A 23,526-nucleotide genomic window follows, 5' to 3' on the forward strand; every position below is an offset into this window, starting at 1 on the left:
ACGCACCTGAACCCCCTCTAGGACTTAGGATGCTGTTGCCCCGTACTGCTTTTGCCTTTTCTCCCTGCTCACACTCTATGTTAGGATCTGTTCCCACAGAGAAGCCAGGGCCTTCTTTATAATATGAATGACGTTATATTGCCCTCCTGCTGAAAATCGTCCAATGAATTCCCACCGTCCCCTTAGTTCTGATTATGATCTCTGTGCCTCAGTTGTTCCATCTTTAAAATGGGGGTGATATTGAATTGATACATGTAAGGTGCATTGAAAAATACCTGGAACTTCATAAGTACTCAATAAAAAGTATTGTTATCATTTAAAAAAAGCAAAAATGAAACAAAACTCTATGAAAGAAGATGCCTTCTGTTTCTTTCATCCCTGACCCAGTCGCTTTATAAAATGTGCTGAATCCCTGCCATGGAATGCTGAATCCTTCTAATTCTGTTGAAAGACTGAAAGCAAGTAGCTTACAGAATTAAGCTACTACATAATTTAATATTGTATGACTAATCATTTTCCCGAGATGTTAACCGAGGTTGAACAAAAGTAAGTTGTTCACACCAATATTAACTCTGTCTTTTACGGCTTTGCGATCAAGCTGTTTGTGTTTCCCGAAAAGGGTTAATTAAAAGATCTCGTAAAGGTGTTCTGTGATTGGAGGCTGAAATTACAGCGTGTGTTATTATTACTGTGTTTGTTAGCCCCCTCAGCAAACAAGGAATATGTGCTTAGAGCATCTATAACGGAAACAAAATGCATGTTGGCTTTCACTCAGGGTTTGGCTAAAAATACATTGCGACATGCCGTGCACAGGAATGTCCTAGAAAGCTTTCACGGTACGGGGGCGGCCAAGAGGCAGCTCTGGCTTTGTTTGGCAACAAAGATCACTAGATCATGCATGAGAGAGTGGGGGGTCTGGCAAAGCCAGCCCTGAGTAAAAAACCTGCCTTCCAGCGTTTCTTCCCAATCTACAGCAGCAGAACTGAAATAACACAGGGCAAAAGGTTGCCCTGCAGGGAGGCGGATAGCTGGGGTGGGAGGGGTGGCGGGGGGAGAGCTTTGGGACTGGATGTGATCCTTCCAGATTCTAATGTATGATACGAGTCTGCTGTTCAACAAATGTCCCTGTGCATGACACCACCGCCAGTACTAAGGAGGATGGAAAGATGAATGAGGCGCTGTCTTGGTCCTCAAGGAGCTCACAGGATATGTTTGCAGCTTCCCCCTCTGCATGTTCTGAGATCTGACGGATGGGTTCTAAGAGGAGGCAGCAGCACGTTTGCTAGGCATGTAGTTAGAAATCTCACATGCACTAAAAGCAACAACAAAAACAACCAACCAGGGAACTTTATATTTTTACAACTTGTTTATAAATCTAAAGCTAACCTAAAATTAAAAGTTTATTAAACTTTTTTAAAAAAAACAACCAACCCAATAAACAGAAAAAAAATGCTTTTTATGTAAAACAAAATCAAAACCAAATCACAAACCTTCTAAAATTTAGTAAGTACCAAGTCATATATGTAATGCAAGCTCAGTGCCTTCTTTTCAAATGAGCTATATCCCGACCAAGAAGTCCTCCACTGGCAGCTTGGAAGCTACATTTGCCCTATAGTCTTCTTTTGGCCAACTCAGTGCTTCTTAAAATGTTTTAACTGCCAAAGGTCTTAACCCACTTTGCCCTCAAAGCAGAGGCGAGAAGAATTCTCGTGAACAAGCACTTTATTTGAGAAGTGATTCCAAGGAGCAGGAGTGAAAGGTTGAAAACAGGACAGGTGGGAGAGGCAATACAAGGATGAGGTAGAGAGGTGGCCACCGCTGTGGGTGCCTAGTGATGATGGTGCTGGAAACTTCCTAGGAGCCTTAGGCTGTGCTTTGCAGGATGAAGGGGAGGAGCATTTATCATCAGCTTCCCATCCATTGGCTTCTGAACCTGTTGATCAGGGCAACCCCACAGCTGCTAACTCTGGGATTGCTTACGCTTGATTTCCCTCATGCTCAAGGGCACTCAGGACCTTATCATCAGAAAATTCCAGGGCAGGAAATGAGGCCAGCATGTTATGTGGAGCCTACTCAAACTGCTCTACAGCGGCCATTACAGCAATATTTAAAATCTGAGGATTTTATGAAAAAAAATCCAGATTTCTCAACTTTCTTGAAAATTTGGAAGATCTGGCAATGCTAGACCTGGAGTCTTCAATGGCACCAAATTGCCAGAGCTGAGAGGCACCGCCTGGACATACAGAATCCAAATCAGGGCATCTCCACTACGACGTGCAGTTGAAAACCCAGCCCTCTGCATTCCCTGATCTTACCTGCTTTCCCCTGTGAATGTGGGCTTCTTACTCTTCCTTGACGTATTCCCAGGCTTGATAACTATTCACAAAGAAAAGCAGATAGGGACCTACTCTCTTTCCTCACTGACTTCTCCTTTCAACACAACCGTAACTTGACTGTGTTTCTTCTGATGATAGCTTTCAGTTCATCATTACTCCTTGACGTTGAAGAGGTTGGATAAATCGCCCTAATTAATTGATTACATGCTGTATTCCAAACCAGGCGCTCAAATTAAATCCTTACTTTTAACGTTTAACGGAACGCAAGATGAGGAGCAGGAGCGCTAGAAGAATCAGTCCACTTGTTCCTTCAGACTCAGAACAAAGAGGTGGACCCTGACAAGCAAGGACGAATGGTTGCCCCCCACTGGTTTGGAAACACTCTATAATGAGCCCCCAGCTGCATGGCATTTATTAACCAAAACTCTCTAAGAATTACAAAACTCTATTAAAACTAGAATGATGGGTTTCTAAGTGAAAAGTGAGATTCCAAGTCACCATGCTCAGTGTAAGGCCCCGTAAGCTTGAAATGCTATCAGTTACTAAAGAAATGGTTATTTTCTGTAGAACGTGTCCTGTTACACTCAATCCTTTGAGATGTTTCATTTATACCAAAATACAGTTTTAAAAATACTGATGCCTGGGTTTGTCCTCCTAGAGATTCTGATTTAATTATCCTGGGCAGGGCTTGAGCATAGGGACTTCTTAAAACTTCCCAGAAGAGTCTAATGAGTTGCCACTGGTCCAGAGACAGAAATGGCACGTGGCTGTGGTCACACTCGCTGTCCCCTCACTGCTTAGCTAGGACAACTCAGCACTTTGCTGTAGCTTCCCTGGTCAGTCTCTGGGTTTGTGAAGCAGAAAGTGTTAAGTGGGTCATTTCCAGGCAAGGCTTTTGCAACACATACAAATAGGGGTCAGAGAATGAGCATTAACTGAATTGTCACTGTGAACTAAGGAGAATTTGAACCCAAGGCTGCCTGGTAAACAGGGGTCTTTTTAAATTTGATGGTGTCACCTGAATTTGCAGTCATTTTCAGAGGGATCTGTTAGGGCTATGGATATTTATCCTGCAGTTGACTGGATTATTTTTTTTGAGGACATTAAAGTAATATTTCTCCCTTCTATCAGTGTTCCAGCTGCAGCAAATAGATTCATAGAAACAAATTTAACTCACTGGAATTACTCTCTAAATAAATTCAACATTTTGGTTCAAAGAGCTACAAATAAATTCAGTGATTTAATTCCCCCTACGTGGAGCGGACCTTAACTGCACAAGGACAGATTGAGAAGCACACATTAGACGGTCAAGGTGGCAGTGGACGTGGGGGAATTGAAAAGGAAGTGCTTCAAACTATTTTTAAAATAAAATGCATCCCACTGGGACAGCAACTGCCCAATGCCTACTATTCATAAATCGGGGTGAACAAAGAGAAGCTTCACATTTTGCGGCTCTGGCCAAAGAAAAAGACTTGGAAAAGGAAGGAGAATAACAGGTTCAGCTGAGAATACAAAGGAGCCCACCTGATTTTTCTGGGTTTTTTTTCTTTTTCATTCCCAAAAAGATCTTTTTATCTTGGAGAAAATGCATTAAACATAATGCTCAAAGTAACTTTGGCAAAGTATTCCGAATATTGTAAAAGGCTGTTGGACATTATTAAATAAGTCTATGTTGCACTTACTTTTAATATCTTTGCGCATGCTCAGTACTTGTTCTGAGCACTCCCAGCAGAGATTTATTACTAAAGTAGATCTTACTTGAGGTTCAATAGAAAGGGACGCAGTCCGTGCAGGAGGAATACTGAGTAACTTGCTGGTGCGATGGCTGCAGCAGACAGAGAGGGCTTGTGATATATGCATGCCAATTAAGGTGCTCAAGAAATGAACATGAATTCATTTCAGGTACATACCAGCCCTCTCCTCTTCATACGTCCCTAGGGATCCTTCTGGAATTGCCAGAGCTGAAAATTGAATTATAAACTAAAACACGATACTGAAAATAGAATGTCTCCTTTGATAAAATCAGTGTGATGACGCATTTGTGGGCGGGGCAGCACCTCTCCTGGACCCATCTTGTAAGATGAGGCAGACGTTGGCAATTACTCTATCTCCCACAATGCAGTTTTTCTAAAACTTCCAGTCAGAATTGTATCCTGTCACTGATCAAATTGCAATGAAGGCCTCCTACACATATGACATAGTAGGTCCATACAGAGGCACGATTGCAATACGTGGCACGAGCATAGAAAAGTCGATAGTGTTCTTGGATCACCAATACTCATAAGAAGCTACAGTAATGCAATTCAATATATGAGTGCCAGAGTGTGTTACAGAAAACCCTTGAAAGTTGGCATTTCACAACGTGGGATTGGATATCGTCACACTGGACAGACACACAACCCACATGTTCCAAGTGGAGTCCTTTCCTGAGCCGTGCTTTAAATTCTTCTCATTAGAACAGGAAACAAACCACTAATAAGAAGAAATTCTCCTGTAGTTGCATCCATGGGTCAGAGCACAAAACTGCAGAAGCACTCTGTTGATCATCCTGGTCCCAGGAGTCGTAGAATCCACGTACTGGGTATGCTGAGTCACTCATAAAGAGGATGATGATAACAATAACACTCACGAAGGGCTGCCGGAATTCAGAGGGCAGAGGTTTCCCCAAAGAGGCGGTGCCTAGGTTAAGCCTTGTAGGATGAATGGATTTGGAATAGGCAGATAGGGATTCTATAAGGAAGGAATGGACATAGGAAGGTCCGTGCTATTTTCACAATTGCATAGCCTTCAGGGGCCTGGCCTATAAAATAAATGGTTGAAGAGGAGAACTAGTATAAGACAAAAGGCAGAGAGGGGGCCTGTGGCAAACTGGAATGTGAATGGACTGGCTACAGGAACTCCATTCAAAATTTCTAAAGCAATCTGTAGGGCTAAAAAACATATCTAGGGGCCAAATATGGCCTGTGTGCATTAACTTTGTGACCTCTGATTTAGGGGGATAAAAAGAAAACCAATTCTGCGTAGTGGAGTGGGAAATAAAACTAACACTGTTTTATCTATTTATGCCTAGAACACTAAGTCAAGTTTGAACTGACTGAAGGAAAGTAAGGTTTTGTCCATTCTCTGCAGGATCTTCTTCGTCTTCCTGTGCATTGATTACCTGCATTCTCATGTGAGCTTCTTTTTTCTTTTCCGTGTACATTTTTCCTGGATGATCACACCAAGTCCCATGAAATTATTAGCTGTCAACTTCTAAGTCTCTATCCAGCTCAAGCCTCTCAGCAGAATTTCAGAACTGTAGCTTCAACTACCTATCAGACATCTACACATGCATGGCCTAAGGGCACCTCAAACTCAAAAAGTCCATGGTTGCACATACTATTTTAACCCACAAACCAGCTCATCCTCTGTTTCAAACTCTGGTGATTAGCATTAACATCTAGTCAGTTGCCACAAGCAGAAACTTCAGCAATGTCCTTGACTCTTCTCCCCTTCACCTTGCTTGGCCCTTCAGTTGCCAGAAAGTATTGATTCCATATTCTAAACATCCTCGCCTTTGCTAGTCAAGTTACCAATTGGCAGGAATAAAATACACACCTCACATCTGGTATGAATACCTAATTTGGTTAGCCAACGATAGAAAATGAACAATGTATTGTGGTCATACAGAGGAGCAGTGGATGAAATATAGTCTTTTTCCTTTATTTTCCTTGCCCTGGATCCATATGAGGTGCTCTGTTGCTGGTGCTATCTTTGCATAGGCAGGAAACCAACAAGGTTGCGAAAAAAAGTCCAAGTTCTTATAACACTACTACATTTTTATACTCAAGCTTATGTCACCATTCAAGGAGAACTTGAACTAATAATCTATGCACTTCTGTTTAAAGGGTTATTTACAAGGATTGACCTTTCCTGGCTCTTTAAGTAAATTCAGCATCAGAAAGGCAATATTCTCTTTGCAGGAGAAGAAAGCAGTCAATGCCCAAGAGTCCCAGAAACATATATCTGCCTCCACTTTTATAGTGTCCCAAAAAGTCAAAAATCTTTGTTTCTCAACAACAGTTTCAAACCATCTTCACTATCCCAGTTCAGGCTTCTAGGCTCCCTTGTTTAGATGAAACACAACCTCCTACCACACCTCACTGACCATCTTCTCTCCCTGTAATATATTCCATAAACCGAAGCAAGCATTATTTCTCTGAAATGCCTTCATGACCCACTTTCTCCCTACCATCTTGCTCATCTGTCCCCATTCTACATTCAGCTAACCTGAACTTCTTTTAGATCCTTGGAACAACCAAGCTTTGTCACCTCTGGACATTTGCATATGCTATTTCTTTTGCCTGAACACCCTTTCTTGCCTCTTTGATCACCCAACTCCTCCTCATCCTTCAAAGGTATGAAAGGATGTCTCAATTTCTGACACATGTGATGCACAATTCTGGGTTAGGTGCCTATACAAAACCATCCAATATTTTCCCTTTTGTGGTGTTTATCAGACTGTACCTAGTTATATTTCTATTATATCATTCCTTTTTAGGACTGTCAAGCTTTGTGAGGTTAGGGATTATGTTTGCCTTTTTCGCTGATGTGTCCCATAACCTAACACAGTTGCCTCAGGAGCACTCAAGAAATCATTTTGAATTTGAGTGAAAAGGCAAAAATAGGGCAGTGTTTTAGAAACTTAAGACTATTCAGTATATGAAAACATACCAGAGGAAAGAATAAGGGAAGGAAGCAATTTAAATGGTGAAGCAATTGTAGAGTGCTGAGTTGTTAGAAGCTTTCCATGGGATGAGAAATTTAGAAATAAGGTACATTAAGAAGTAGTAATGATCATGATTAGGTGAACATCAATATAAAGAATCAAGAAAAAAGAGTCTTGGAAGACTCTAAAAATGCAAGAGTTGTAACATCATTCACAAAATCTGGGAAATAAATGGAAATAGATTTTGAGGAAAAAACAAATTTGCTACTTGATTGTCTAAGAATAAATAGTCTAATGGCAGTTACGAAAGTAGAAATGGAGCTTGGAAAGACTGTACTTGTCTTAGACATGAGCATCACCAGTGTTGGGAGATGTGTCGTCAGGCTCGTCAGTATTCCTTACCTATTTCTGATATCAGACCCTTTCTCTCCTATCTGGAATCCATTTCATCAGGTTTAGGAGATGCTCACCATAACCTATCTCCACTCACACGGTAGGCCTAAGTCCGAGACATGGCCAACTGAACTCAGAATGATAGAGGCATCAACATGTGTCCCATGCCAGGTCTATCTGAATCTTTTTTGAGAATGTTCTGCAGAAGATTGAAAAAAAGAAGAAAAAAAAGGACTCTCTCCAATGATGTTACCAATGGAAGAGAATATGAGAGGGCTTATGAACAGACATCTTTAGACAAATCTCTCTGAAGAGTAAAGCCAAATAAAGAGAATGAAAAATAAGAGATGATGAGTGTGAGGCCAGATGTATTGCTAGATTCTCCAAGGATATAAGGCAAAGCTTTATATTTTTGCATAAGCCTATTTCAGTAGGGATGAAATCTTACTTTCACTTCTAACTAAGTCTTGAGAAGTAGAAACAATGAACATTGAAGTTATATGAACAAGATTGTTCTACAGAAAATGCCATGGAGAAGAAAGAGTAGAGGTCTAAGGGTGAAACTACAGAATTACCACAGAAAAAGAGCAGGAAAAGGAAGACAATTCAAAGAACGTTAGATCCAAAGTTGAATACAGAATTGACAATAGAAAATTACTTAAGAAAGAACAATCGAGCAAACATGAAGATTGTTGTGCAATGGCTACAGTTATTGATAAATATAGACGTAATCCTAGATGGGCAGTGAATATCAACAATGAAAATCCACATGAGATTGACTAAGAGACATGGACTCTAAATTATTACATATAGATTGATGAAAATTGATTAATTTTCACTCAGAGTTTATAAGGATAAAGTCTTCTCCTAATTAAACTCATTCCTAAAGTTTTTAATTTTTTACATGCCATAAAATGCACACCCCCCCAAAAATAGTTTGTATCCAATGACACTACCTTAGAGCATTTTTTCCAATCTTTTTTTTTTTTTCACTTGTAAAATTGTCTGAGTAGCAACTTTCTTACAGTGTGTTGGCATGAGCTGACATTTGTTAGATGGTATCTTTCATTCCCTTCTAAAAATAGGGAAATAATGTGTGAGTTATGTTCATCTTTGGGAGCAAAAGGTACGGTGTGTAGGGAGTCAAATACACTCTATCAACACCTGGAAGAGAAATTCTAGGTTTGAAGATGTCAGAATTTTTGCAAGTCATAGGAACCAAATCCAAGGGAAAAAAATTTCTCTTGCACACAATATTCTGAGGGTTGGAGACCAGAAAGTCACCAGTTTTGCTGGCAATAGAATTAAAATGACAATAATTATAATTATAACCACTCACTTTTATTCAGCACTTATTAAAAGAAAATGTTTACAATATGATAAATGCATAATTTTAAGAAAGGATCCCAATAATATTGGGGTCAGATGAAGAAAATGAGACTTAGAGTGTATGTTCTAGAATTTGATCAAGGTCACACGGAGAGAACATATTGGTACTAGGATACAGACAGTTTAAGCTTTGGTTTGCAGTCCTAACTACTCTACTATATGCCTCTCACACAAAGCAACAAGGATTCAAGTTAGCAAGCAAGAAGACAACAGATTATAGTACATTGAAAGGCTGTAGATTCTCTTTTATTTGAGATTTTTTGTAAAGCAACAACACAACCAAAGACTAAGAAGCACCACACTCTTCTCAGTTGAGTTATAAATGTAGGTCCTGCTTAGACGTAGGAAAATAAATTGAAAACAATCTTCTCAAGGTACTTTTCAGCCTTCCCAATACCGACCCAGCCACCTTGAACTTCACTAAAACCTAAAAGTTGTTCTTTGTAGGCTTGGCATTTTCAAAGTAGAGCCTTTCTAACTGTTGCTTTGCATACAGTGGAAAAATAACTATTTTAAGACAATAGTATAGATAGAAATGCTCACAGGTTTTCAAAGGACTTCAACAATTATTATATACATTAATTGAATCAATACAGGTAACACTTTAGCTTACTAGTGGTTTATGAGTTTTCAGCTCATTAGCACGGGTTAAGTTTATGCTATGCTAAATTACACAGAGCAAAAAATATTGCCCAAATTGTCTTAAAGATCACAGGAGTGAGAATTGGTTTCTGAAATACCAAAATCAAACCTACTCCAAAATGTGTGTGTGTGTGTTTATGTATTTTTTAAAGTGCATCAAAGGGTTGTAAAAGTTATTTCTGTGCTCGAACTGATTGAGAGAACTGATGCAAGCATACTTTCAAAAATCCAATCTTCCCCCAATTCTTTCTTCAAGCTTGACCCAAATAGACAGCCTGAGGTGCAGAGAAAGAATTCAATCTTGGCCCCCCTTTCAAGAGACTTACGTTACTAACTGGAAAGAAGGACTTTTTGAGGAATGAGAAGCCTGGCTGAACTCTCTGGCCCACTGGGCCTTGGCTAGCACAGAAGCCAGTCAGTTCTGCTTACCTGAGCAATATCATTTAGATAGTGACACCTTTCTTGGTTAGTGGTCCAGGTTGAGAGGTTGTGCAAAAAGGTGATGACTGCAGGGGAGGTCATAGAATCGGTGCTGACAGCCCGGCACGTATTCCGACAGTAGGAACGTTCCGTAGAGCGGTGGACGGTGGAAAGGTACGGCAGGAAGGCATGCTTCTGGGGAGTCTCGGATAGTTGTGGAAATGGATGGCAGTGGATGAGAACAGGAAAATGGCTCAGCGGGGCTGGGGGTAGTGTTCATTATATGTTCAATCAATATCAGTGACTGTAGTTCCTATACTATTAAGAAAGGTTAAAACCTGTTGATACCTAAGGAGTGTATAAATTGAACTTCATATGCCCTCCCTAGCCTTTGACTGAGGCTTTAATGACCTGTTTGTTTTTTTTTGTTTGCTTGTGTATTGTGGAGGTCATCAAACACCGTAGTTTAAAACACAGTTCTTGAATCCATCTTCCTGGATTTGAAACCCAGTCTCCACCTCTTCCTATGTTTGTGACCTTGGATGATCAATTTAATCTCTCTATGCCTCATTTTCCCAATCCATAAGAAAGGGAATAATAATCGTACCCACCTCACGACATTGTTGTGAACATTAACTGTTAAGCAAAATGCTTAGACTGGCAGCTGACGGGTAGAAAGCATTCAATAAATGTTAGTCATTATTTTTTTGTTATTGTTGTTGTTGTTGTCTAATACATCTGAACACAGTGCACTGATCCTGGCGAAGCACAGAAAGCATACCAGAGTCACAGGCACATAAATATGTAAAAGCAGAGCCCAAGTCAAACTTTAGGCTCCTAAATCATGGCAGAATGTCTTGCGTATCACATTGCTCTCCACTCTAACTCCAGGGTCCGAAAGAACAAGCTTGTACAACCTGCCTAGGAACTTGGGCGACCTTCGTTATGCAAAGTGGCATCTATTTCACAGGGTGGAGTGGGGCTGGGTCTGACCAGGGGTCAAAGCAGTGGTCACACCAGTGGTCACTTTTGTCAGGTGCATTAACTCTCCGACCACTAGGATGCTATTTAGTGCAAAATTAGTCATTTACTAATTACTAATTACTCCAATGGCCACAGATGTAGGGTCAGCAATTTTCTCCCTTCACACCAGGAGCATCCAGCATAACAGAGGCCAGACAGGTAATTTGCATTGTCTCTATTCAGGAGAAGAGGCTCACAATAGAAGGCGGCAGACGAGGATTCTGTGTTGAAAGCAAGCAAAGAAGGCATAATTTGATGAGGGCTTCCATAAGCTTCTCAGGGGAACACCTGGCCCATCTCTCCTGCTGAGATCTGGCAGGTTCTCACATTTGATACTTGCAGCAGGCCAGCTGGGGGAACCGGACAAGGTCTGACCCGGGCCCCACATCACTTTTACTGGCTGGCAATTCTTTTCCACTCTGAGCATCTGGAGAGTCATCCAACTGTGTTTGCCAAACTTGCTTGTACGTGAGAAACGTATTTGTTTTATGATCAGTGTCTTGGGTTTTAAATAAGAATACCAGAGGAGATGATCCCGCTATGATCCTTGCTAATGTACCTCTAGGCTAATAAGTACTGAGATGATCCTGCTCTTTGATTTCATGAATAAGAAAATAAAGTGGGAAACGCATGACATTTAAAAAAATTATTGTTATTACCGAGTGTAAAATTTATTTTAACCCTCTCCGTAGTGGCTAAGTTTCACGTTGAATGTGCTGCTTGCCAGATTGTATCTCCTGTTCCTCCTCTCTTTAAATATGTGCTTATTTACTTCCTGCAGAGTTCAATTTTAGAACCCATCAAAGTAGATCCACTCAGACTCTGACTACATTTTCATGCATAAATTCATAGATGTCTTCAGAAGGAATTGCACTTGCATATGCAAATACTTTCCAATGCCTTTTCATTTCTACTTTTGGCCTGCACAGTTTTTAATTCATGCAAACACATTACACAAACAAATATGGGCTCAATAACAACACACGGCATGTGTGAATTGTTAATTGCAAAGCTATGAGTTCGATATGGCCAAGCAACTTCCATTATTATCAATGGAGAGGAACAAGATTAAACAGGAAGAATAAAGGCATATTTGAAAATAAAATCCCAAGCACTTGGTTTCGTTCTATGTAAATATTAATAAGGGAAAAGGTGACAGGCCAATCCACAATTCAACAATAATCTGGGATCTACAGCTGAGTGCACAATGATCCAGAAGCCAGGATGCTCCTTTAATGAGACTTAGGAAGGAGAGTCTACGTTTCAGGACAGAATCACAAGAAACAAAAATGTATGCAGCAACACCGTAAATGAAACCAAAAACACAGCAGAAAATGAAAGGCTTTCAACCATGTTGAATGTGGATCACCTTTCAAAATATTTGAGTCTTGTGTTAGCGGTGCTCTTGGAAATAACAAATAGGCATCCTAATTTTTCATACTGGAAATTTAAGCACTCCCATAATTAATTAAGCTGCAATTCCTCGTATTTTTTTTCCAATTCCCACTACATGCACTTTGGGGTTGGGTGAGAACTTAACGAAGTAAAACACTTGTTGAAGTTACTCTCAGATCAAAGGCATTTGACACAGAGCAATTTTCAAGCAACCCTCCCCCTGTTTGAAATGTGTTTCATTTACATGGAGATAACTCAGAAAATAAGAGTGAAGATTAAATAAAAATTGTATCCTGCAAGTGTCTACAATTGCAATGGAAACATAATTTTAACTGTTTCTCGCTGATGTTTTAGAATATTCTGTTAAATATAAAAGCTGGAGCTAGGCTAAACCGGGAGTATGTGAGACACGTTTTTTAGAAAAACCAATGGATTGTAGCTTTTATATATATATAAACACTATATATATATAAAACATATATATGTTTCTAAGAACATACCATATATGTTTCTAAGAAACAAGGAAAAGACAAGTAAAGTAACTAAAGGAAGCTAAGAAACCAGGAATGAAATTCCAAGCTGCTATAGACTGAATGTTTCTGACTTTCCAAAATTCTTATATTAAAACCTAATCTTCAGTGGTATTCGGAGGTGGGGCCTTTGAGAGGTGATTAGATCATGGGGGTGGAGCCATGACGAGGTGGTTTAGTGCCCTTACAAAAGAGGCCCCAGGCAGCTCCCTCACCCTCTTCAGCTATAAGGACATAGGAAAAGACTGCTATGAACCAAGCAGAGAGCTCTCACCAGTCACCAAATCTGCTCGTGCCCTGATCTTGGCCCTACTAGCCTCCAGAAGTGTGAGAAATAAACGTCTGTCGTTTATGAGCCACCAGTTCATGGTGTTCTGTTATAGCAGCTGGAAAGGACTAAGACACAAGCTAAGGTATTTCATTAGGAACTAAGTAAGTTGCAACATTTACTGCCAAGAACATGGAACAAGAAATAAAGAATCACTGATACAACATCCTAGCAGGCAGGGCCTCGACCCACGGCCCTGGCAGAGTGACCCTTCCCAGCGGACGCCCTGTATTTTTGTGCAGTCACTTGTAATTTTGCTAAGCTGTTAAGTAAATCACACACACGGGGAGGCTGGTACACAAAGCGTGAGCCGTGGAGCTAGTGAATCAGCTCAGCCAGACGGCTTCTCAGTGCTGTTTTGCTTTAGTCCCCATGTCCATACGTTGACAGCAACCCTGGACAAGCGAGAACCACATTCCTCATGGTTATTGGACATGAAGAGAAAGCCAACTGTCAGTGCTTGGGAAAAAAAACTCTCCTCCCCAAATAAATCAAGATACTAGGGGAAAATTAAGTTTTGGTGAAGGAAGACAGAGAATTATATCAATGGAATTGGGTAATAATATGCATGTGTTCACCTGTGCTCTGAAACACAGGAAGGAAAATGTGTAGCTCAGAAGTAAGACCACATTTTTGAGAGGTAGAAATTACACATTATTATATGGGAAGGGGGGGTCGGTTTGGAATATGTTTTAATCAATACACCATTTGTTCAAAGAGAAGCTAACTGAGAAGTGCAATGGGTAAAGCAGTAGAAATTTGAGCCCCTGGAGGCTCGTAAGTGGAATGCAAGGAGAATAGATTAAGAACCACAGATAATTGCGCATGTTCCACAGGAGAGGGATTCATGATTCACGAGGAATATCCCTAATGGAGCCAAGGCTCTGCTGTATGTTGCATCTGTCAAAACCCACCGTGGTGGGTCTCCAAAAGCAACCATCCAATTCTCAAAAAATTTAGTGTCCAGGAAAAAGAAGCACTTCTGTAATACCCATAGGAGTTTGATATGGGTTGATAAAAGGGATCGTCTCTTAAACTAAACTGTAATGGGGCACTTGATGCAGCATGCTTTGCTCCCAATTTTCACCAACCTCAGTCATCAATGCACCACAGTGCAAGTCAAGAATGTAAGACAACTCCGAGTAAGTCAGCGAGGTCGGCTCTACATACCTTGTCTTGGAAACTCGTCTGACTCCCGGTGAACGAGATCTGTGACCCGGTTTCCATAGTGCATCCTGCTGTCATGGTCATAGGCCTTCAGAGTCTCGCTGGAGCTGTAGGACTTCTGCGTGGGCACGCGGCAGTCTTCACTGTCCAGGGAAGAACTCGTGTAGCGGCACTCTTTGCCACACCGCCCCCGAGTCAGAGAGCGGTGTCGCCGGTCCTTTACATCCATTATTCTAGATCAGGCAGAACACCGATGCTCTCAGAAAAGTCAGGCCTGAGTTTTGGCACTTGTCACTTTGCCACCTAAAAATATCAAAGGAGAAACCCATGACCGTGAGTATAAGAAATGTTGCCTTCAATTCTCACTCATGTTCTGTCTCAGATAAAAACATAAAAAGACAAATTTGGTTGGGCTGCGTAATCTCTTTTGCAAATGCTTAATGTATACTTAAACAATCAACCCAAATAGAAAAACTCGATACAGTAAATTAATTTTCTTGCTGTTTAATTTAATAGATTTGGGAAAAAAGTAATAGCAAAATAACATTTTTTTGATTTTCTGTATGTGCACAGAAGACTTGATAAGTCTATTACTTAACGGAAGATCTTACTATGAAGTGGTTCAAAGCAAAACTGATTTTATTCTTTTTAAATTACATTCTCTTTTTGCTATAGAAGGGTTAGGGAAAAACAAATATCAAAAACAAATAAATAAAAATAAAAGAAAGGTGTTGAGGCATAAATATATGCTGCTGATACTTTGTAATGATACCAGGTCAATTCAACCCACACAAAATCACCTAGCTGGTTCTGGAGAATGATAATATAAGTCGTTCTTGACATGCGAACAGTCTGCCTCCAGTTTCTTTAATGAGCCTTCAGGAAACTCCTACTTAGTTTTCTCTCTTTGCAAACCTATGTCTAAGACACACCTGGTCACTTCTTTTCCCTAGTCACCTACCAACAGGAGATCTTGCTGACAAGAGGTCTAACTGGCAGAAGCACCTGATCATCAACCTAAGCCCAACCACACTGTCCCCTCCATTGCTAGGATATCCACTGTGGAAAGGAAAAATAGGAAAGAGCACTGAGTACAACAGGTAAGCTGATGGAAAGGAACCTCTCTAACACATGAACTGGCAACCAGGGAGCCCCACAGACTGTCGCCTGACACCCTGGGCCTAGAAGCGCGTGCCAAACCTCCCTCAGAAAACATTAGCCTTCTGCCCAGCAAATACGACAAAACACTTAGACGCCTCCAAGTGCCAGATAATAGGCTCTTATTGATTTCATTGGCCATGTAAAATAGCATGAATCACAGGGCCAGGGCCTGGACAGAATGGACAAATATGAATTTTAATTAAATTGGAAAATACAATCCAGAGCCTGGGTAATTACTTTTTTCCAGACTGCTGTTGCTCACTACCTCCTCAATATGTCAGAAAATACTTGGGGAGCAGATCTGTACTTTTGAACCTCTCTGCTCTTCTTTGGCTATTTACCGCACTGTAATGAGATGCCTGTGTATACCAAAGGGCTTGCCCAACTCGCAGTAATGTGAAAAGCATCTGTCTCAAGATGGCAGAAGCCTAGTTACCTCTCCCTTGTATTTTCACACCAAGGAGTCCTCTTGGATCTCAAGAACTCTCCTAATATACTATTGATATACTTGATCACATATTGCCTGTAACCGTGGACAATTTTGTTTGACAACTGGCAATGAAAAAGAGGGCACACCAGTTGTAAACAACAAGCATAGTCATACAGCTGCCACAGTGACTTCTAAAAAAGCAAATAGTTTCCTGGAGCCTACAGTCCCTGAATCAGGAAGTTGAGAAACACCTTTAAGAGACACCAGTCAAGACCACGGGACGTGCTTCAAGGATAGAAATAGTCAATGACGGCATGGAAGATTTTGCTGCTGCTTAGTGAGTTCAAGTACCTTAACATTGATGCAATTTCTAGATTCCAAATATCTCTTCTCTTGATTTCCAACTTGTGGTCTCGACATTTTGGAATCCACATTACAGGCTGGTTAAGAGGATGGCCATTGAGGTCTCGATTGGAGGCCAATCCTATCACAGCCACTGACTAGCCAGAACTTCCATAAAATTACTCCTGGCCTTTCAAACTCAGTCTCTCAATCAGTGAAAATGGAAAATAACAGTATCTACTTCATAGAGTTTTTGTAAAAATCAAAACAGATACTGTGGTCAAGTTCTCAATATACTGTCTACCACGTGGACAGAAGAAGAAGTAGGGTTTTTTTCTCTTCTGAATAATTAAAATTTTTTTTTCTTAGCTAAGTAGTTACAGACTTGCATAAGATAAAGGGTAGAGATACGAATATAAATCCATGAAACGCAAAGTTCCAAGTATAAATCTCAATACTTAAACACATACCAACCAAGGAAGACCTCCAGCGCCTACTGAGGGTCTGCGAGGCTGTGTGTACCAACACTGAAGAGCCAAAAGTGCTTTTTAGGGAGACTGGATCTTTTGAGTGGATTTTATAATTTTTCTCTCTCCTGCTTCACTGTAAGTTTTTACTGTTTAATGTTTTCAGTGTTTCTGACACACGAAATCCTATCTCCTTCAATTCGCATCATGCTTTGGAAAGTGGGCTGATTGTCTATGTGTGTGTATGTGATTTTATTTTATTTTCTAAAAATCACGCTCTGAATGGAAGCCTAAAGGCTTATTACCTATTTATAAAGTACAAGAACTTTCGTGTTTTGACATTCTGATGCCTAATTTGGTTGCCCAGTGATCTTTTCCTGCTAAATTCCTCTTTCTTGGCTATGCCCTTGATAGTTAAGTATGTCAGCAATGTCACCTCTGAGTAAATGATAGAAATTTATATATAATGAGGTAAGAAATGACAAATCTTAGTCAGGAAAAGCTAATTTCTTAGGGATCTGAGCAAAGCACACACATACTACTGGCCTACAGACATTTTTGCATGTAGCCTGCCTGTTATTTAAAAATTAATTTTCAATATTAAAAGATGAAACAGGAGAATTCATATTGAAATCTAGACCTGAAGCTTGTCATGAAAAATTGGGCAGTTTAAAAATTTCTGCATCCAAAAAGATGGAATAAATGCACTTTTACCTATTCCTCTCAATAAATAGTGCTAAACCCTTGGACACTGTATATAAAGCAAACATAAGAACAGTGTGAAAGGTGGAAAGCAGAGCCAAACCAACTAGGGCTCTCAGGACCCAAGGGACAATACTGTGGTGTGTTCCTGGGATTTCTTTTGGCCTATATGTCCTAGACTTGGACCTAAAGACACCAGCAACCCAGAAACATCAATGGGCACACGATAAAAGCTCCAACAAAAGCTGGCTTCCTCTAGCCAAAAGACTATGAAAAACACAGCTTAATAAGAGAGAAGACATTTAGATAGCAACCACCTCACTCCAGCCAAACAACATGGAAAAAACTGTAGCCTCACCTCCACCTTCACCAGCAAAAACCAAGAAGGGAGCCTAAATTTCCACACTATGAAGAAGAAACAAGGCACCCTAACCCCAAAGAGTGGTTTCGGAGAAGGCTAAGAAGGTGGTCAGGACTTTCATCTTTTCTGGGAGGTAATGAAGCCTTGTCATCCTCACAGGGAGCCTGGTCTTCCACCTCTACTAGTGGGTAACAAGATGCCCCCTCCTTCTCTGTTGGGGTGGTGTAGGAGGAGGCCTAGTGAGAGCTAGCACGTTCACTACCTCCCAGTGGTAATGAGTCCTTCTGTCCCCTTGTTGGTGGTTGTTAGTGTCAGTAGATACCACGTGGGAAGGAGTAATGAGGCACTCCTGTCCCTATCAGTGGAACTAGAACCCACACCTCCTAGGCCCTCCCTGCTCCTAACAAGGAGCTCCCTGGCCTTGGGTGCTGGCAAAGACTGACAGGGAAAGCTGAACTTCTATATTAACCTAGCAATAATGAGGTGAGATCCTTCTTCTGACAGACCAGTGTTAGAGGAAACCAGCTAAAACAGAAGGTTTAAGTAAAATATAGAATCTCATAACATAATGCCCAAAATGTCCAGGTTTCAATAAAAAAAAAAAACAAAAAACCCAGCCTGTCATACCAAGGACTAGGAAGATCTCAAATTGAATTTTAAAAGGCGCTAAATAGATGCTAACACTGAGACGACAAAGATGTTAGAATTATTTGACATAGATTGTAAAACAACCATCATAAAAAGTTTCAGTGAAATTATGGGCACACTTGAAACCAATGAAAAAATAGAAAGTCTCATCATAAAAACAGAAAATCTCAGCAAACAAACAGAAGATGTAAAAAGACTGCAATGAAAATTTTAGAATTGAAAATTTTAGAATTGTAAACAAAATATTCAAAAAACTCAATAGATGAATTCAAGAGTGGAATGGAGGGATTCAAGAAAGAATGAGGAAAGTTGAACAATGGAAATTACCCAATCTATGCAACAGATTAAAAAATAGACTTAAGAAAAAAAAATGAACAGAGCCTTAGGGACCTGTAGAATAATAACAAAGACCTATTTTTTATGTCATCAGAGTCCCAGAAGGAAAGGAGAAAAAGAGAGGCTGAGAAAGTGCTAAAATAGCAGCTGAATACATTCAAAATGCAAAAGACATAAAGCTACGCATTTAAGAAGCTGAGCAAGCCTCAAACAGGGTAATTCTAAATGCATCCATATCAAGACATATGATAGTCACACTTCTAAATCTTAAGACAAAGAAAATCTTGAAAGCAGCGAGAGAAAAATGACACCTTACCTGTAGGGGAAAGCAATTTGAATGAAAGTGAATTTCTCATCAGAAACTGTGGAGGCCAGAAGAAAATGGCACAATGTTTTTCAAGTGCTGAAAGAAAAGAACTTTCAACTCGGAATCCTATATCCAGTGAAAATATCCTTCTAGAATGAAGGAAGAAACAAGACACTCTCAGATGAAGGAAAACTAAGAGAATTGGTAACCAGCAGACTTGTTCTAAAAGAATGGTTCAAAAATTAATTCGCTAAAATAGAAAAGAAGCAACAAAAGGAGAAATCTTGGAACATCAGGAAGGAAGAAAAACATGGTAAGCAAAAATATCAGAAAATGCAATAGACTTTCTCCTTTTGAGTTTTCCAAATTATTTTTGATGGTTGAAGAAAAAATTACAACATTGTCTGATGAGGCTCCAAAAGTATGTAGAGGACACATTTAAGAAATTATGTTATAAATGAGGAAGGATAAAAGGACATAAAAGGAGGTAGGGTTTCCACAATTCACTCAAACTGGTAAAATAATGAAGCAGTAAACTGTGATAAGATATGTAGGTATAATGTAATAACTAAAAAGGCTGTACAAAGAGATGTACTCAAAAACGCTATAGAGAAATCAAAATGGAGTTCAAAAAATGTTCATTAGCCCACAGTAAAGGAGGAATAATAAAATAGAAAAATGACAAATAGAGAGAACAAGAGAAATGAAAGAAAAGTAAAATGACACACATACTCCCTGAAATAGCAATAATTACACAAAATGCAAGTGGTCTAAGTACAGAAATTGAAAAATAGAGATCCACAGAGTCAATCAGAAAATATGACCCAACTCTATGCTATCAATAAGAAAGTCACTTTAAATATAACAATGGAGACATGTTGAGAGTAGAAATAAGGAAAAAGATAATTAATACAGCCATGTGCTGTATGATACTGTTTTGGTCAGTGATGGACTGAAAATATGACAGTGGTCCCGTAAGATTAGTACCATATAGTCTAGGTGGGTAGTAGGCTATACCATCCAGGTTTGTGTAAGTATGCTCTGTGATGTTCACGCAATGATAAAATTGCCTAATCACGCATTTCTTAGAATGTATCTCCATCATTTAGTGATGCATGACTGTACAAACATTAGTCAAAAGAAAGCAGAAGTGATTGTATTAATGTCAGATACAGTGGACTTCTTAGGCAAAGAAAATTACCAGAGACAGAGAGGGGTACTATATAATGATGAAAAGATCAATCCTCCAAGAAGAAATAGCAACTCTAAATATGTATGTACCAAAAGATAGAGCTGCAAAATATGTGAGGAAAAAATGATAGAATTGAAAGAAAAAATAAAGTCACAATTATAGTTGGGAGTTCCAACACCAGAGTCTCAAGAAATGATAAAACAACTATACAGAAAATCAAGAAGGATATAGAAGAGCCCCAAAACACCATCAACCAACAGGGTCTACTCAACATTCATGGAATATTCCTCCCAACAACGGCACATTATAAATCCTTCTTAAGTGCCCATGGAACATATATCAAGACAGAACATAGCCTGGACCATAAAAAAAAAAACCTCAAAAATTTTAAAAGAATTGAAATCATACAGAGTATGTTCTCTTACCATAGCAGAATCAAACCTGAATCAATAACAAAAAGATAAGAAGAAAATCTCCAAACACTTGCAAACTAAACCACACTTTCCTAAATAATTCATGGGTAAAAGAAGTAGTCTCAAGCAATATCAAAATACACATTAAAGTGAAGAAAAATGAAAATATATCAAAATTTGTGAAAAACTGCTAAAGCAGTGCTGAGAGGGAAGTTTACAGAACTAAATGTGTCCATTGGAAAACAGAAAAAGTCTCAAATCAATAATCTAAGCTTTGTTTTCAAGAATCCAGGAAAAGAAAAAAACCCAAAAGCAAGAGGAAGGAAGGAAATAATGAAGAGCCAAATTCAATGAAATTCAAAACAGAACAACAATACAAAAAAGCAATGAAATAGATTGTTTCTTCAAAGAGATCAATAAAATTGGCAAACTTCTGGTAAGACTGACAAAGAAAAAAAGACACAAATTACACATATCAGGAATGAAACAGGGGATATCACCAGAGGCCCTGATAGCATGAACAAGATTCTTAGAGAATATTGCAAAGAAATCTAAAAAAATAAACTTAACTAAGATGAAATGGACCAACTCCTCAAAAAACTCAGAATATCACAACTCACCCAATATGAAATACATCATTTGAATAACCTTGTAACTATTAAAGACATTTAATTTGTAGTTGTAAAACTCGAACACACAAAAATCTCCAGGCCCAGATGATTTCACTGGAGAATTCTATCAAATGTTTAAAAAATAATTAATGCTAATTCTACAAAATCTCTCTCAGAAAATAGGAGAGAACACTTTACAATTCATTTTATGAAGCTACTATTACTCTGATACCAAAACCAGACAAAGGTGGTAAAAAAAATGTTAAAGACGAATATTCCCCATGAATAGAGATGCAAAAATGCTTAGATTAGCAAATATAATTCAGAAATATATAACAAGAATTATACACCATAACCAAATGGAGCTTATTCTGCGGGTGCAAGGATGGTTCAATATTTAAAAATCAATCAATGTAATCCACCATATTAACAAGCTAAAGAAAAAAATCACACAATAACAATCAACACAGAGAAAGCATTTGGCAAAACTCCACCTCCACTCGTGATAAAAAGTCTTGGAAAAAACGGAATAGGGGGCACTTCCTCAACTTGATAAAGCGCATCAACAAAAACCTACAGCTTACACTGTACTTTATGGTGAAACACTAAATGCTCTTCCCCAAGAGCGGGAACATATGTCTGCTCTCATCACTCTTATTCAACATAGTGCTGGAACTTCTAGTCAGTGCAATAACACAGGAAAGGGAAATAAAAGGCATACAGAGCAGAAAGAAAACATAAAACCTCACTATTTATAGATGACATGGCTGTCTATGCAGAAAATCCCAAGAAATCTCTTAGAACTGATATAAGTGAGTTCAGTGAGGCCATAGGATATGAGAAAAACATACAAAAATCAATTGCATTTCAATATACTTGCAATGAATACATGGATGCCAGAATGCAAAATACAGTATTATTTACAATCTTTAAAAAAAAGAGAACCGCTTAGATATGTCTAACAAAACATGCACAGAAATTATACGGTGAAAACTATACAACACTGATGAAAGAAATTAAAGATCTAAATAAACGGAGAGACATATTGGGTTTATGGATTGGAAGAATCAACATAGCAAAAACATCAATTCTCCCCAAATTGATATATAGATTGAATGAAATTTTTATCAAATCCCAGCACAAATTTTTGTAAATATAGACAAGATGGTTCTAAAGTTACATAGAAAAGAAGAGAAACTGGAATAGCTAAAACAATTTTTCAAAAATAAGAAGAAAGTAGGAGGAATCTGCTTACCCAATTATAAGGCTTATTATTTAGCTACAGTAATCAATACTGTGTAGCATTGGCAGAGAGGCAGACACATAAATTAAGGGAACAGAATAGAGAACCCAGATACAGACCTATATAAACTATGCCCCACTGCCTTTTTAAGAGGATGCAAAAGCAATTCAACGGAGGTACAATAGCATTTTCAACAAATGGTGCTGGAATAATTGGATATCCATTGGCCAAAAAAAAAAAAAAAAAAAAAAAAGCAAAGGAAAAGAAAGAAAAAGACCCTTGGCTTAGTTTTACACTTGAAAAAAAAGATTAACTCAAAATGGATCCACTGACTTAGATATAAAACTTTTAGAAAAGGTTTAGAAAAAATGCTAAAACTTTTAGAATAAAAAGGAGATAGACTTGACACCAAAAGCATAATTCATAAAATGAAAAATTAATAAAAAATTGAACTTCATTAAAATGTAACATTTACTCTGGGTAAAAGGGTAAAAAGACAATCTACAGACTGAGAGAACCTACTTGCAAAACATCTATCTGATAAAGGATGAAATGTGGAGAATATATAATTATTTCTCAAACTCAACTGTAAAAATCCCAAACAATCCAATTAGAAAATAGGCAAAGACATGAAGAAACATTTCACTAAATAGGACATACAGATGGCAAATAAACACACAAGAAGATGTTCACCGTCATTAGTCATTAAAGAAATGCAAACTAAAACCAAAATGAGATATTACTACAGACTTGTCAGAATGGCTAAAACTGGAAAAAAAAAAAATAGTGACAACACTAAGCACTGGTCAGGATGTGGAAAAACTAAATCGCTCACAGATTGCTTGCTGGTCCAAATGTAATATGGCAAATAGTAGCAGTTTGGAAAATAGTAGCAGTTTTTAAAAACACTAAATGTGCAACTGCCATACAACCCAGCAGTTGCCCTGCAGGACCTTTATCCTAAAGAAGTAAAAACTTGTGT

The 23,526-nt window shown here is 38.9% G+C and overlaps 1 protein-coding gene across 10 annotated transcripts in view; it reads right to left on the reverse strand.

Moving 5' to 3' along the window:
- The window catches only part of TENM2 (teneurin transmembrane protein 2), a 1,160,613-nt gene that overhangs the window by 871,219 nt on the left and 265,868 nt on the right, over positions 1-23,526 (reverse strand). For 9 of the 10 annotated variants that reach the window (XM_070517111.1, XM_044777697.2, XM_070517110.1 and 6 more), the window contains one exon: positions 14,335-14,634. In XM_070517111.1, coding sequence (XP_070373212.1) covers positions 14,335-14,560 — 226 coding nt within the window. In that variant the 5' untranslated portion in view covers positions 14,561-14,634. Of the gene's footprint in view, positions 1-9,897; positions 10,029-14,334; positions 14,635-23,526 lie in introns of those variants that run through there. The other variant, XM_070517112.1, reaches the window with a different exon arrangement.

The sequence above is a fragment of the Equus asinus genome, chromosome 9 (assembly GCF_041296235.1).
Source record: "Equus asinus isolate D_3611 breed Donkey chromosome 9, EquAss-T2T_v2, whole genome shotgun sequence".
Taxonomy (NCBI): domain Eukaryota; kingdom Metazoa; phylum Chordata; class Mammalia; order Perissodactyla; family Equidae; genus Equus; species Equus asinus.